Below are 17,294 nucleotides of genomic sequence, written 5' to 3'. Positions count from 1 at the left end.
TATTTTAAGAGATTTACGTTAATGAATTAAAGTCCCCCCCTTTTTTTGCCACCTAATGGGAAGTGAGCAATATCATGCTAGTAAAAGAATTATATTCTTTTACTGGACCTCGTGACTTTCAATCTCAAAACAGAAATAGAAAGTTAGTAAAATTAGCTGGGAGGAAAATGCCATGTCAGTTAAACAAATGTTTCCCAAAAGCTTTTTTCAGATTTAAAAAGCCACATTACTGTTATATCCTTGGGTTTCATGTTTGTCTCTCAAAAGTAGGACCTAACTACTCCTAATTCATCCTATATAATAAAACCCTAATATGCAAATTGAACAGCGGAATAATCGGTTGCTATGGTGTGCACTGACCAGCAGGGGGCAGACACTCAACTCAGGAGTTGCCCCCAGAGGTGAGGGGCGGCGGCAGTGGCGATTGGGGGGCGGGGCCGGCCAGCAGGTGTTGCCAGGCTGCCAGCCAAGGCAGGTGCCAGTGGGGAAGGGGGCCCCCAATTGCCCCGCCCGCCGTTCGCCCTGCAGATGACCCTGATCACCGGCCAGGCCTAGGGACCCTACCCTATATATTGGGAACAGACTCTTAGATTAAAAAATTAAAACCTGGCAAGGCTACTCTTACTGAAAAAACAGGATTATGCAGCAATGACATGCATGGACTCTGGCTTGCACATTTTGTGATCAGCCCTGATTCTGACGCTTATAACTGTGTGACAAAGCCAATTACTTAACTTCTCTTTGCTTCAGTTTTTCCACCCATAAGATGGGGAAAATGGTGCTACTGCCTCGGAAGGATCATGTTATGTACTACTTTTTATAATCAGGGTAAAAAAATGTAGCTGCCCATACAACAACAAGATGCCTTTCACCTGTATGAAAAGTATGGTCATTGGTGCATGCAGTGTCCCAGATTGCGAGAAGGATGTCCAACTGATGGTTTAGGTGCGACATCCCCTAGGGGTCCTGGATTGCAAGAGAGCTCAGGCCAGTCTGAGGGGACTCTGCCCCTGTGCACAAATTTCGTGCACTGAGCCTCTAGTAAAATCCAAGTTATTAAACAGGTAAGGACAGATAGACTTAGGAAAAAAAACATACTTTTTACCTGCAAAAAGAAGCAAAGTAATTGAAAGCATCTCACCAAAAGTCCTAGAGAAGGAGATTCTCAAATGTTCTCGAGATTAAGACAGTATAAATGGTAGAGGTAGCACTAAAAGCTATATCATATGTCCCATTTAAGATAAAAGTTTGCTCTAAATTGTATTGTTTCAGGGTATGGTTTTGCAAACTTTATTATCAGAGTGTGAGATGAGCAGTGTTTCAAGATGAAAGAAAATATTATAAGGATTGGATCACAGTTTAGGATGGTATTTATAGACTGTAAATTGAGTTTGTTTTCCAATATTATGTGAAATCAGAATCCATTTTAGGTAGAAATTCATGTTCTTGTGTGAGCAAAGAGGGTCTTTTAATTTGGTTGGCATCATTTCCTTTCTCTGCATTATTTGAAAAGGAAAAATATGTAATGTATTTGAATGATATCTAAAAATAAGTGAGGGGGAATGAAATTAGATGGAATATTGCTGGAATGTGTATATGCATACCCTTTTTCATCATTAAGATCTAAGATTAATATTAATATTTGTTGTCATATATACCTTAACTTCAACTAACATATTTCACTACAGATAATCACATATCTTTATGGTGATTTAAAGGTTCCCTTTCATTATACTGTAGGCTATAGTTCCTTTAATTGATCTGCCAAAACAGAACTAAGGTGCCCTTTTCTCCAGTCTTTAATAGCAATTTTTTCACTGCCCTCCAGCCTCCACTAACAGGTCTGGGAGGTTCCTTTAAGGCCATTGTCTGCTGCCTCATTTTAAAAATAGCAGATGTTTTTAGGTTTTGTTAGAGCAGCACTCCACTTCCAGGTACCAATTTCTGTTTTGCTTTTCTATTGCTGTGTAACAGACTACTACAAAGCTTAGTGGTTTACAAAAAAACAACAGTCATTTATTCTGAGTCTTCCGTCAGGATTGGTGGCTTTCCCTTTTGCTCCTAACCACCATTCGCCAAGTCTGATTTGCCACAGAAGTTTATGTTATATGAGGGTGAGAAATAGCTGATTCCAAAACTGGGGCATGGAAGTTGCAAGATAAGACTGAAACATCTTGTTGTGCCAGAATATAAGGAAATGCTAAAAAAGAAAATGAAGATGGTATGTCAGAAAGATACAGGGGCTAACCTAAAATAGGAAGGGGAATATCATATATTAAAAACATTTTAGAGGAGAGAACCAAGATGGGCGTAAGGTATAGACCTGTGCGTGCTGTCTCCCACAACAACATTGAAACTACCAACTATAAGACAAACAGCTATCATTCAGAACCATGGGAAAGCTGGCCCAATGGAAGTTCTACAACTGGAAGGGAAGAAAGAAGAGCATTGAGACTGAGTAGGATGTGCATAGGCGCCAAGAACAGAGGTACGGAGTCGCACGCCAGGTGGGCTGCAACTGGATGCGCGGTTTTTTTCAATCGGAAGGGGTTGCAAACTCTCGAATCCACTGAGCTTGTTTGGGGCGGGATTCTGAGGTCCCAGACCCCTACGGGGAGAGGCGGGACTGCCTTGCAGCGGGTCGGAGAGCAAGGGTGGCTTTCTCCCGGAGCTGCTTGCTGGCACTCAGGGACTCGGAGACACGGAGTCGCGGGGAGGCGAGGAGTCGCGGAGACGCCATTGCTCTTTGCCTGGTGATTCCCGGAGACCCCGCCCTACTCAATTTACATCCTTGCCCAAGCTGTGCCAGTGGCACAAAAGGAACCACCTACACTTGTGCAGCCTAACCCAACAAACTGCAAATTTCAACTCCTCGCATCCATAAGGGTCACACTTAAGAAGCAGAATCAGGGTTTGGAGGAAGCCGGAGCCAGACCCGGCTGGGCCGGCGACGTGGAACTGCTGTACCAGCAAACGCACAAGCAGGTCCACCAGATCCAGTCTTACATGGGACGCCGGGAGACAGCAAACAAGCAGTCTGTGCACTTAGTAGAAAACGAAATCCAAGCAAGCATACCAGATATTCAGCCAACAAGAACGCCTGGAGATTTTGTCCAGCAAGGAGCTGCCCAACAAAAGACAGAATGCCAAACTTCGTGTTCACCAGTTAAAGTATGATGTCCAGCACCTGCAGACTGCTCTCAGAAACTTCCAGCATTGGCGATACGCAAGGGAGCAGCAGGAGAGACAGCAGAGAGGAGCTTCTGACTTGCACCTTCACCCCCAACGTGGGATGCAGCGCCCCCTGTGAGGCTGTGACGGCCCCTGCGAGGCTGCGATGGCCCCTGGGAAGCCAGCGGAACCGCGCGAGCCACCCAGATGGCTTCCTCGACGGCCCGCAAACCAGAGCGCAGCCCTAAGCACAACTATCACCCGAAGGGCGAGAGGGGCGAGAGCAGCTGTAGTGTTGCTTTCTCCTCACTTTTGGTAGCGAAATCCTCATTTTAAACATAAGAGGACACGTTATTTTAAAAAGCCGTTACGTGTCTCCGTACCCTTTCTGAGTAGAGCATGAACAAGTTGTGAGAGACCTTTCCGAACACAGGGACATGTCGCGGATGGAAATAGCTACATTTTCCATGTGTATGACCTTTGACCTGGCAACAAAAAGTGTATACCTATGGATGAGGACAGTGGGGGGGGGGGTAAGGGCAGAGAGTGGGGTGGGAACTGGGTGGAGGGGAGCTATGGGGGGAAAAAGGGGGACCAACTGTAATAATCTGAACAATAAAGATTTATTAAAAAAAAACATTTTAGCCAGAACCGGTTTGGCTCAGTGGATAGAGCATCGGCCTGCGGACTCAAGGGTCCCGGGTTCGATTCTGGTCAAGGGCATGTACCTTAGTTGTGGGCACATCCCCAGTGGGGGGCGTGCAGGAGGCAGCTGATCAATGTTTCTCTCTCATTGATGTTTCTGGCTCTCTATCTCTCTCCCTTCCTCTCTGTAAAAAATCAATAAAAATATATTTAAAAAAAAATTTTATACTTCTGAATGGAAAAAAAGTTCAATGTCATTGTTTTATATACCTAACAAAACTGTTTCCCAACTTCATTTAGTAACTATCACTTCAGAGTAAAGCCAGCTCCGGGGCTCATAGGCTAGTGGGACCTGTTAGAGGGTATGTGAGTCTGGGATCCAGATGAAAACAGGAGGTAAAACTAATGGGGCAATAATCAAAACTTGAGTCCTTAGAAAGAGTTGTATCTGGGGAAATGGTGGTGGTGGAACGGGGGAGGGGTTCCAGACCTTGTAGAAGTTGCTTCCATTGTTTTGGTGTTAATTCTAGCAGCTTGAGCTTCAAGTATGAGGCAAGGTATGAATTGGCAACGTAAAATAATTCACTTAAAGGAACTCCAGCAGCCAGAGAGAGGATTAACAAAGATTATATCTAGAACAAGTGACTTCAGTGAAATAGAACTATTGGAAGAGATAGATGACAACTTTAACATGCAAAACAAATTATCCTGAGATTCTCAAGAGAGACAAAGCTATATGTTTCTAATCATAGCATAAAAGAATTAAAAAGTGAGGGGAAAACTCTTCTATATATTAATTTGTGGGGAGGATGATTATTGTTGATACTCAAATTCATGGTCTGGGACATTAATTAGAGTATATCAAAACAAAAAAGATATAAAGGAGAAAGAGCACATTGGGGAGATGCAATAACTAAAGATATAATTGAGGAGAATATCCCTGGTTTAAAGAAGGATTGAAAGAACCTACTGAGTTCCAGACGAGAAGGTTAGGGGTGGTTCAGAGACAAAACAACAACAACAAGCCGCTTGCACAGGCAAAATGATCAGATATGTGCTGGACTACTCAGTGTGACACTGGAAACTAGAAGGTAGTAAAATAACATCTACAGATTCTAAGAATACCTATTCCTAGACAAAATATAATTCATTTGTTATGGTGAAAGCAAGATATTTGCAGATATGTAGGAATTTAGTCCTCTGTTAGAGGACAGTTCTCAGTAAAAGGTTCTTACCAAATAATCCTAACAGAGACTTTAAGATGAGGCAGAAGAAGAAAAAACAGTGGTGTGCAAATTAATTTCACGGTCTATTTTATTAAATCTAAATGGGTAGTGGTAGAATGACTGTATTTCTGCACATTCCTTTGTCTTCTGCATTTCCTGAAAATTTGCAGCTGATCCAGAAGCTTGATTAGATTTGGTTCTTGTCTCTGTGTCAAGACTAAAAGTGATATTCTGTTCTTTTAGTGGGAGGCATATAATTTCTGATTGTCTATAAAGACAACAGCCATTAATACTCAATTCTAAATCAGAGAATTTATTGAGCGTTGGAAAATTGGTGATATTCTATCATTTTTCATTTATAACTAAAACACATATTATAAATGAAACATTTGGTTACTCAGTTCATATAGAAAAGGCAAGGTAAATGTTTGATTTTCCTCTTTGTCAGTATGCAAGGTAATGAATTGGTTCTCTATTACCTTTTGGAGGTGGAGGAGAATATCTCATTATCAGCTTGTATAATTCAATATGTAGGCTAGCTTTCAATCTGTTACAATTATTATCTTTATTGAAGCTCAGATTGTTTGGCAAGTGGGAGCAAAGATGGTCCCTGAGTGCATTGACATGACCCTGTATATCTTTGACTGGTAAAGAAACAGTATTTTTTGCTTGGTTTTGTTTTGCTTTGCTTTTCTAAAAACCTCAGAATGTTGTCTTTTCTTTTGCAAAGGTGGATTTTAGGGATCCATTTGTTTCCTTGGATATTAGGTAGTTGGTATGATCTTTTATATAATTTGTTGGCAGAAATGCCTTAGACTTTGTGTTACTTGCAAAGAATACTGGCTTTATTTTTTAGTATATGTGGAATCTCAAGAAGAATTAGCATTTCCCAGCAACAGGTGTAGAAACATAAATTAAAATGGTTTATTCAATTAATAAAAATTTGAATGTTTATTTTGGATCAATCTCCACAGTAGGAACTCTTGGTAATTCAAACATTCACAAAAATGCCTATTTAACATTTCAATAAAATAAGTTCCAAGGATTGATTTTTAAACTTGATTTTTTTCTTTCAGATCTGTCACGAAATCGCCTCTCAGAAATTCCCATAGAAACATGTCATTTTGTTTCTCTTGAGAATCTCAACTTATACCAAAATTGTATTCGTTATATACCAGAGGCAATTCTAAACCTACAAGCTCTAACATTCTTAAATATTAGGTAAGATGTTGTTTCTTTTTTCTTTTTTTTTAAATATTTGATTTTATGTGACATTTTCAATTTTCTGCTCCTTTTTACTAAAGTTTACATTATCTTTTCATATCAGCAGTTTCTATACATGTTCTTAGGCTAAATTAACAGTATTTCCTATGTCCCTCTAGTTTCTCCCTCTGTCTTTGCAATAATTGACAAATTCTAATAGTCATTAGCCTAATAGGCTTGCAGTGGTTCTCCAAATACTTCGTTTGGTTCTTGTGATTATGTATTTTTATGTATTCAGTTCTGAATGTATAATTGCATTTCAACTCATGTACTCCATTTTTTTCACATCTTATAGAATTCTTTTGTTATTTTATTACAAGTTTTATTGGAGAAAATGAGCAAATGAAATATCCTTTGGAAATATTTTTATATGTAATCATTTTATTATACAGTTTACATATTTCTAAAACTCATTTTTGCCTCTTCATATATACTGTAATGATTATGAGGGAAATATACCCTATTTTTAAATCATTTTTTTCTTAATATAAATTAACTTCAATAAAATAATATGTTGTACTTATATAGCACTTTATTATTTACAAAGGTGTTTTATGGTACAAGGTAGAGAAGTTAAGATTCTCAATTTACAAATGAATCTATATAAGATGCAGATAGGTTAAATGCTATGCCTAAAAATTACAAAGCTCACAAGTGATGAAATGTAGGCTAGGACTCAAATCTTAAATTCTATTTGTTCCTTGCAAGACTTATATTTGTTATTCTACTGTGTATAGAGTGGGAAAGATGGAAATTTTTTTCTTGAGTAATGGGCTCTGAATCTTCTTTTTTTTCTACTTACCCATTTTAGTCGGAACCAACTGTCAACACTGCCAGTACATTTGTGTAATTTACCATTGAAAGTCTTAATTGCTAGTAATAACAAATTGGTCTCACTTCCAGAAGAAATTGGACATCTCAGACATTTAACAGAACTTGTAAGTTAATATTTTATTTTTTTATTGTTCCATATATATGTGTGTGTGTGTGTGTGTGTGTATCTCCATAGTTATACCCTATTCTTTCATATGGTAAAGATCCATTATTGCGGTGTATTTTTTAGTTATTTTCAGGTATTGATAATGAAGTCTCACTGATTGATCAGTACTCAAGGGCTTCAGTACAGAATTAAGAAGGAACTGAAAGTGCAAGTCTGACAGGCTCACATGGAATGGGGAAAGGTCATTAAATTAGGTTCTAATCAATATTAAGTGATTTCTGTTATTAAACTTTTGAGGTATAAGTTAATTCATTTGAACTTTTCAAATTAAATCTTGTTAATATCAATATTCCGATTTTTGGTTAACTCCCATAGGACAGTAGTCGGCAAACCGCGGCTCTCGAGCCACATGCGGCTCTTTGGCCCCTTGAGTGTGGCTCTTCCACAAAATACCACGTGTAGGCGCGCACGTATAGTGCGATTGAAACTTCATGGCCCATGCGCAGAAGTCGGTTTTCGGACAGGAGATAGACGAAACAAGTATACAAGACAAGTGTGGATGGGAGAGTTGGAAGGGGTCGACCTCAGCGAATGTACCTCAATCAGATTGAGGACGTTTTTAGCAAAGGCCAGCTTAGGAGTACCCTAATTAAGTTAATAACAATGTACCTACCTATATAGTTTAAGTTTAAAAATTTGGCTCTCAAAAGAAATTTCAATCATTGTACTGTTGATATTTGGCTCTGTTGACTAATGAGTTTGCCAACCACTGCCATAGGAAAATGGACACCACAGAGGTCAGACTTACCACTTTTTCCTTATATGCTATCTTTAAAACCTATCTCCCACTCTAAAGTAAACTATTCTTTTTTTTTTTTTTCTAATATATCTCTATTGATTTCAAAGAAGAAGGGAGAGGGAGAGGGAGATAGAAACATCAATGATGAGAGAGTATCATTGATTAGCTGCCTTGTGCATGCTCCACACTAGGGATCGAGCCCACAACATGGGCATATGCCCTGACCAGGAATCGAACCGTGACCTCCTGGTTCATAGGTCAATGCTCAACCACTGAGCCACGCTGGCTGGGCAAGCTATTCTTTACTGCCTTCTATTTCTAAGACGTTTAACCCTCACCTACCACTCCTTGTTACTCTTGAGTACTTTTGTTATGGGCATGGCAATAAGACTTTTTGAATCTCCACAGTAACATTATTAATTGAATACTATAATTATCATATTACAGTTGAGGAAACTAGCACTCAGATAGGTTAAGGCCCAAGGTTCCATAATTGAAGTAGAATTTAAAACCACAGTACCTTAACTCCTAAGCCATGTTTCATATTTCTGAAATGGTCAGATGCAATTATGCCCATTGAGATTTGGGAGTATAGTTCCATGTACGTTTATTAATAACTAGAGGCCTGGTGCATGAAATTCGTGCACGGGGTGGGGGCAACAGGGGTGTGTCCCTCAGCCAAGCCTGCACCCTCTCCAATCTGGGACCCCTCAAGGGATGTCCGACTGCCTGTATAGGTGGATCGGGCCTATACAGGCAGTCGGACATCCCTCTCACAATCCAGGACTGCTAGCTCCCAACCACTCGCCTGCCTGCCTGCCTGATGCCCCTAACTCCTTATGCCTGCCAGCCTGATCACCCCCTAACCACTCCTCTGCCAGCCTGATTGATGCCTAACTGCTCCCCTGCCGGCCCGATTGCCCCTAACTGCCCTCCCTTGCCGGCCTGGTCACCCCTAACTGTCCTCCCCTGCCAGCCTGGTCACCCCTAACTGTCCTCCACTGCAGGCCTGGTCGCCCCCAACTGCCTCCACTGCTGGCCCGGTCACCCCTAACTGCCCTCCCTTGCCAGCCTGGTTGCCCCTAACTGCCCTCCCCTGCAGGCCTGCCTCCCACCAAATGCCCTCCCCTACAGGCCTGTTTCCCTCAACTGCCCTCCCCTGCAGTCCTGGCACCTCCCAACTGCCCTCCCCTGCAGGCCTGGTCCCCCCCAACTGCCCTCCCCTGCAGGCCTGGTCCCCCCCCAACTGCCCTCCCCTGCAGGCCTGGACCCCCCCAACTGCCCTCCCCTGCTGGCCTGTTCCCCCCCAACTGCCCTCCCCTGCCAGCTTGGTCCCGCCCCCCCCCAACTGTCCTCCCCTGCAGGCCTGGTCCCTCCCAACTGCCCTCCCCTGTTTGCCTGATCGCCCACAGCTGCCCTCCTCTGCTGGCCATCTTTGACCACATGGGGGCGGCCATCTTGTGTGTTGGAGTGATGGTCAATTTTGCATATTACCTCTTTATTATATAGGATAAAGATGAACTTCACAAAAAACAAACACTGTACACATATACTCTAATTGGACCACATATTAGCTGACTTTTTCAGGTAGATTGTGAATAGAAAGGTCACGTAAAAATTCACAAATATATTAAAGCTAGTATCTAGATCAGCCGTGGGCAAACTACGGCCCGCGGGCTGGATCCGGCCCGTTTGAAATGAATAAAACTAAAAAAAAAAAAAAAAAGACCGTACCCTTTTATGTAATGATGTTTACTTTGAATTTATACTAGTTCATACAAACACTCCATCCATGCTTTTGTTCCGGCCCTCCGATCCAGTTTAAGAACCCATTGTGGCCGAACCGGTTTGGCTCAGTGGATAGAGCATCGGCCTGCGGACTCAAGGGTCCCAGGTTCGATTCCGGTCAGGGGCATGTACCTTGGTTGCGGGCACATCCCCACTGGGGGGCGTGCAGGAGGCAGCTGGTCGATGTTTCTCTCTCATCGATGTTTCTAACTCTCTGTCCCTCTCCCTTCTTCTCTGTAAAAAATCAATAAAATATATTTTAAAAAAAAAGAACCCATTGTGGCCCTCGAGTCAAAAAGTTTGCCCACCCCTGATCTAGATACTAGACCACTATTTATTTAGAGCCAATTAGATCTAGGAAATAGTTCAAAAATGTGTTTGTTTGCATTTCTTCAGAGCTTGGGTTAATAACATGAACTAATAGTAAGTTATACTCATGATTGAAATTCTGACTTTCAAATCTTTTAAACTTTCTTTTTCTGCTTATTGAATCCTCAATACTTAAAATATAGATATGTCTTGCAAAAGGTACTTTTAGATTTCTACCAGAGAGGTGAGTTGATATGCTATTACACAGACAGCTTGTGGCAGAGTAACAATTAGTAATCTTAAACTTACTAATTCATACTTGATGGTCTTTCTGCACCATTCTTACTCGTTTCTGAGTGAAAGTAAACTATCTTTCAACAAATACATTTTCTGAGAGAAATATTATAGATTGCTATTACCTCTGGCTCAGGCTCAATTTTCCAACCCTTTCAATTTCTTTTAGAACTCTTTTAACTTTTATGCCTAGAGTATTAGACTAAGAAGTCTAGCTTCTGATTCTACTTCTGTCACTAATTGATAGAAAAATAAAAGTAAAATTTTTTTTCTAAAAACATTTGGGAAAATTTAAAAATAATATTTGAAGCTTGTTGAATTTTTTGATAAGTGGTCTTTTCTAATAGTAAATCTGTTAATATATTTTTTACTCCTATATTGGAGGAATTTTAAGTGTTAATGTGGCATCTTGACACTTATTAACCTAGGCAGCTACACATGGGTGTATAAATTATTCTGGCTGGTCTCAGAATTATGGAATCCTGGATATATCAGGATTGGAACCTAAAGTCATCTCTTTTTAGAACCAGTGGAATCAGAATCAAGCTATTACCAAGATACCAGAAGGCCTACCTAATACATATATTGGAACCTGGTTGATCAGATTCTAATAAAGCAGTATCTATTTTTCCATATCCTTTTGAGTTATGTGTACTTTGTCATTTCTCCTCACTTTGAGTTTGATAGGAATGATATGAGTCATCTTCAATGTATTTTTATTTTATACTGGAGGCCCGGTGCACGAAATTTGTGCACTGGTTGGAGGGGGTGTCCCTCAGCCTGGCCTGCACCCTCTTGCAGTCTGGGAGCCCTTGGAGGCAGGAAAGGCTCCAGCCACCGCCGCTGCGTTCACCAGCTGTGAGCCCAGCTTTTGGGTGAGCGACGCTCCCCCTGTGAGAGTGCACTGACCACCAGGGTGCAGCTCCTGTGTTGAGTGCCTGCCCCCTTGTGGTCAGTGCGCATCATAGCGAGTGGTTGTTCCGCTGTTCGGTTGATTTACATATTAGCCTTCTATTATATAGGATTTTTGAACAGTTGAACTGGTATTTTAAAAATAGGATTTTTAAAAGTGTATGTGGAATTTTTTACTTTTTAAATTGACTTAAGAGAGAGAGAGAGATCGCTTTGTTGTTCCACTTACACTTTCTGTATGTGCCCTGACTAGGGATCGATTCTGCAACCTTGGCATATCAGGATGATGCTCTAACCAACTGAGCTAGCTTGCCAGGGCTTGAAAATAGGGGGACCCTTTCCCCCTCCCCATGTGGGAGTTCGTTCTGTGAGACTCTTTTCCCCTCCCCACGTGAGAGTCTGTACTTGTTCTTCAATAAATCTCCACCTTTGCTATACCATCTTCTGTTGTGGGTTCATTCTTCGACTCTGGTGGACAAAGAATCCGGGATCCAGTCAAAAAATTCTGTATCAGAAATAACACAGGCCAGTAAGCCAGGACAAGTGGAATAGGGAAACCGTGATGGTTAAATAGCAGTTTGGAGCCATCTAGTAAATCCTATCTCCCCTAAACCAAGGACATTTATGAGTAAATGATTTGCCCTAACTGGTTTGGCTCAGTGGGAAGAGCATCGGCCTGTGGACTGAAGGGTCCCAGGTTCAATTTCAGTCAAGGGCAACAACCAGGGTTGTGGGCTCAATCCCCAGTGTGGAGCGTGCAGGAGGCAAAGGCAACCAATCAGTGATTCTCTTTTAGCATTGATGTTTCTAACTCTCTCTCCCCCTCCTTTCCTCTCTGAAATCAATAAAAATATATTTATTTAAAAAAAAGAAAATAGGATATTCTTTCAAATACTTTTATCATAACTTTTATCATTTTTTCTTCTCGCTTTATTAGAACAATATAAAATGAAATATTGCCCTACATCGATGCATTTATACTTTTTCCTTTTTTACCTTTTCACCTGCATTTTTGTTGATCTGATAGTCTGTGCTTACCTGCTTCTTAAATCATTTAATTTTAATTCTCATAAAATTAATGTAGATATATGTAAAATGTATAGAATCAGTCAGAAGACTACATATTTGTAATTAAATGCTATTACAAACTATGGGATTATTCTTGGACACAGAATCATAATTTTTTTTATAACCAGGAGAGACTGCAAGTATTTTGTCCAACCTCATTTTACAGATAGTTTAAAGCAGGCAAGTTTGGAATTTTAAAATAATTATTTTGTATTTTTTTTGAAATAGGACGTGAGCTGCAATGAAATTCAAACAATACCTTCTCAAATTGGTAATTTGGAGGCCTTGAGAGACCTCAACCTCAGAAGAAATCACTTAGTACGTTTGCCAGAAGGTAAGAAACTGTGAAATAATTGTTTTATTATTATTTATCTTTTTACTTTAAAGATCACTGAGACTGATGGGCATAAGACAAAAATGTATGGAGTTACAGCCAATGTTTGAGATGTAATGGTTTACTTAATATGTTATCTCTTCCATTGTGAATTTTAAAAGGTAGACTCTTCAGTGGTAAGTTCCAAGAACTGTTGACCAGTGATTGTATTTTTAAATCCTGTCAACTGATGTAATTGATGACTCAGGGTTGGGTCACTGGAAGTTTCAGTAAGCATAACTACTTGGGAGCACATATAACATTTTTGATAGGGGATAGTTTAGTAAAACAAAAAACATTCCTGTAATTAGCTCTGACTTAAAAATGGACTTTACTTGAACTTAATAACTTTATTCTTCACTGGAAATGTTCAAATAGAGGCTAATTACCCACTTGGAGATGATGTATAGAAGAGTGAATAATGAATAGAGTTAAGAGACTGCAGTAGGAGACTGACTATGAGCTCTGGTGTATGTATTTGAATGATAAAAATGATTAAACAAATTAGTGTAATTAGCATTCTTTTTTTTAATATATCTTATTGATTTTTTACAAAGAGAAAGGGAGAGGAATAGAGAGTCAGAAACATCGATGAGAAACATCGATCAGCTGCCTCCTGCACGCCCCCTACTGGGGATGTGCCTGCAACCAAGGTACATGCCCTTGACCGGAATCGAACCTGGGACCCTTCAGTCCACAGGCCGGTGCTCTATCCACTGAGCCAAATCGGTCAGGGCAGCAATCTTTTAAAAATACAAATTCATGAAAGAAGAAGCTATAAAAGAAAGTGAAAATAAGGAGAATCATTAATTTATTAGATCAGATATTTCTTTAATTTTATTATGGAAAATTTCCATATATAAGTGAGAGAGCACAATGAATCACCCAACTACAGTAGTCATCAGCTCATGGCAATTATTGTTTCATCTGTATGCCCATCCACTTTTCCTTACTTTATCTTCTAGATTAATTTGAAATGACTTACAGAAATTCATCTGTAAACATTTCAGAATGCATATAAAAAAGATAAGGAATGTTCAGAAGGTATTTGTATGACAATGATTCTCTAGATTCTTTGACAAAAATGACTTCTAGTGTATAGTAAATATTGAATTAACTAATGATACTTTTGCTTTACTGTATAATCCAAATGTTTACACCATTTGATCCAGTATATTTACTGGATATTAAATATTATACAGCAGTATGAAATTTAGTTCTAACATACTAGTGTAGGTTTGTCATTTTGGATCCCAAGTAAGCATCTCCAAAAGTGACTTGCCAGTGCAATTTAATACACTTACTGCAACCACACTACCCCAAAATCCTGCTTATCTTTCCTCTCACTAGACTTGTCCAGTTACCTTTCAACTTTGTATCTTCAGAGCCTTCATTTTTTCCTAGTTCTGCTTTCTATCACCTCTGGAATGTGATTGAAGGCCTCAGCAGAACTGACCAAAGTCATGACCCAGGGCCTTATAACCCCAAATTTTTATCTAGGATTACCCCTCAACTCAGGACCCATCTACTATGGTTGATCTTTAAAGGCTTACTAAATAAGCCTGTAATAATACTGCCTTAATGTGAAATCAATTAATGGAAACAGTGGGTTTTAGTGAAAATGGAAATTTGAGGTTTCAGATGACAACTGCAATTTAATAGTTTTATCATCTAATATGTTCCTATGTCATATTTTGAATGCATATTACCAAGAAAATTGTGAACTTAGCAACTGAGCCAAACCGGCTAGGGCTTAACAAATAGTTTCAAAAAAATTTTTTTAAATCAGTTTATCTTGTAACCTCAGCATATTCAGTTAAACTGAGATGGCCAGAAAACTTGATTCCAAGTTAGTGTAGAAGTTCATGTTAATTAGGTGGTCTCTAACATAATTCAGTAGATAAAATATTGTATTCTTTGTTATGTTGCCCTTTTGATTTTAACTAATTATAATTTTTAGCAAATAATATCAAGAAGTCATCTACACTAATAAAAGAGAAAGATGCAAATTGACTGTACCTTTGCGACACCACCAGCCAATCAGGAGTGAGTATGCAAATTAACCCAACAAAGCTGGCAGGTTAATTTGCATACACAGGTGCCAAGCGGCTGGGGGTAGGGCGGCTGCTTGTGCGCACGCTGGCACCAAGCGGCCTGGAACCCGGAGACAGGCATCCTCGGGACCCAGGACACTCTGAGCCTGTAGGCCCAGAGCAGCCACAGTCCTGGAACGACTCCTGGCCACACCAGGCCTACCCACACAGGCACCAAGCAGCCGGGGGCAGGGCGGGACATCCGCCGCGCGACACGGAGGGCGTTCTCACCCGCCAGCTGCTCCGGGCCTATGCATGCAGGTGCCGAGCGGCCGTGGGCGTTCCCATCCCCCTGGCTGCTCAAAGCCTACCCGCGCAGGTGCCGAGCAGCCTGGGTCCCGGGGATGCCACTGGAGTGTGCGATCCTCTCAGCCCGGCCAGCGGGTGGCTGAAGTTCCCAGTCCTTTGTGTTTCTGCAGCCCCAGGACTGGAAACGAAAACCAAGTGTGGGGAGCACCAGGAATTCTGGGAATCGTGGTTCTGGTGGCAGCCCCGGCCGGGAGTGGAAGCCCAGAGCAAGGGGAGCACCAGGAATGCTGGGAATCGTAGTTCTGGTGGCAGACGCATTGTGGGATTTCCTAGACACTCACAGTGGTTCTCAACCTTCCTAATGCTGCGACCCTTTAATACAGTTCCTCATGTTGTGGTGACCCCCAACCATAAAATTATTTTCGTTGCTACTTCATAACTGTAATTTTGCTACTGTTATGAATCGTAATGTAAATATCTGATACTAGAGGACCGGTGCACAAAAATTTGTGCACTCGGCGGGGGGGGGGGGGTGGTCCCTCAGCCCAGCCTGCACCCATTTGCAGTCCAGGTCCCCTTGGGGGATGTCCACCTGTTGACTTAGGCCCACTCCCTGGGGGATCAGGCCTAAGCTTGCAGTCAAACATCCTTCTGGCAGCCAGGAAGCCCTCAGGGAATGTCTGACTAAAAGCTTAGACCCCCGAGGGATCAGGCCTAAACCGTTAGTTGGACATTCTTAGTGCTGCCACCTAGGTGGGAGAGGCTCCTGCCACCACCTCTGCACTGGCCAGTGCAGGTTTTTTTAATGGATCTTGGTTCTGTTCCTACAGTATGGAAACCTGTGCATCTCTAACTTGTTCTTTATACAGGCTATCATCTGATCCCTTTGTTATCCCCATCTTTTTCTGGTATCAGGCCTTCAACTTTCTGTAGTTCTGTGAGGAGTCAAACAGCTTGCTTTCATTAGTATTCCTGTCTGTAGCATCTAGATTTTATTTTATACCACTTTTGCTATATCACTTAATCACTAAGAAAGAATGGAAGTAAATACTTATATTAAATCCACTATATTTCACTAGAAGCTCCTGTCAAAATTGTCTTGTTTTGAAATACCATTAATTGTTCGTTTCCATTTTATCTCTTTGCAGAGCTGGCAGAGTTGCCTTTGATACGGTTAGACTTCTCCTGCAATAAAATTACAGCAATCCCTGTTTGTTATCGGAACCTCAAGCACCTACAGATTATTGCCCTAGATAACAATCCATTACAGTCTCCTCCTGCACAGGTAAATCATCGTTTATTTGAAGTATGTTATGAACTTTTTCGGCAAAGAATGAAACTTTATGCATTTGTCTTTCTGTTGGAAATTAAGTTCTTTTAAAATGCATACACTTATGTATTCGTTAGAAGCCTTGACTAAATAGTGTGGAAGATAGATACAGTGTCCAGAAGTGTTTTTTCCTCTCATTAAATTGACATTTTAAAAAACTTGTGGGATTCTTCTGTAAAGTTTTTTCTAATGAAATTTGAGTTAATTTTTTTCTGGTAAAATTTGAATCTAGAGACAAATAAAAATACTTAGCTTTCAGAACTAATGACTATCAGCGCATCTCTTCTTACCAGTGTTTTTGTACCTTCCTGTTTTCTAAAATCTTAAGTTCCTTTATTTATTTAGTTTGGTCATTTGCTTAGTAGTGACTGAAATGAAATTATTTTAAATAAAGTAATTATGGGTAGTGTTACATATATATTCTAAACATTGTACAATCTAAAAAATATTTACCAACCTGTAGCTTTTTTACTCTACAATCAACTGATGGTACAAGCCTCTGTATAGCAACTATAAAACTTCCCTATGAGTAAGCACATAACTATAGAAGGGTCTCATAATCCTAAAGATTTTGTGTTTTGACTTCTGGGACAGAAGCCAACAAGTAGCAACAGATATATATATAGCTTTAATATTTAAACATTTCCTGCTTTTCTTTCTGACAGAATGTACAATGGAGAACATAATAGTACATGATTGTTGGATTCCTAAAAGCAAAAGTTGCTAATATAATTCATGTGGGAGCAATGCTTTAAATTCCTGACTATGCCTAACTAATAATAAATTTGCTTGATATTCTGTTTGTAATCATAAATTATTTTATATGTTACTGAG

At 40.3% G+C, this 17,294-nt stretch overlaps 1 protein-coding gene across 9 annotated transcripts in view; it reads left to right on the top strand.

Annotated features, from left to right (window-relative positions):
* LRCH3 (leucine rich repeats and calponin homology domain containing 3) overlaps positions 1 to 17,294 on the top strand; it is a 106,024-nt gene that overhangs the window by 28,345 nt on the left and 60,385 nt on the right. For all 9 annotated transcript variants that reach the window (XR_011470310.1, XM_070406423.1, XM_070406420.1 and 6 more), the window contains exons 2-5: positions 6,119 to 6,263; positions 7,117 to 7,243; positions 12,644 to 12,749; positions 16,279 to 16,415. Coding sequence is in view for 8 of the 9 variants with exons in the window: in XM_070406423.1 (XP_070262524.1) it covers positions 6,119 to 6,263; positions 7,117 to 7,243; positions 12,644 to 12,749; positions 16,279 to 16,415 (515 nt within the window). In the remaining variant the exon portion in view is untranslated. The remainder of the gene's footprint in view (positions 1 to 6,118; positions 6,264 to 7,116; positions 7,244 to 12,643; positions 12,750 to 16,278; positions 16,416 to 17,294) is intronic.

This window comes from Myotis yumanensis, unplaced genomic scaffold, assembly GCF_028538775.1.
Source record: "Myotis yumanensis isolate MYYU_CA2020_CCGP unplaced genomic scaffold, mMyoYum1.0.hap1 SCAF_2, whole genome shotgun sequence".
Taxonomy (NCBI): domain Eukaryota; kingdom Metazoa; phylum Chordata; class Mammalia; order Chiroptera; family Vespertilionidae; genus Myotis; species Myotis yumanensis.
Note: the sequence above shows the minus strand (reverse complement) of the source record. Positions and strands in the feature narration are given on the sequence as shown.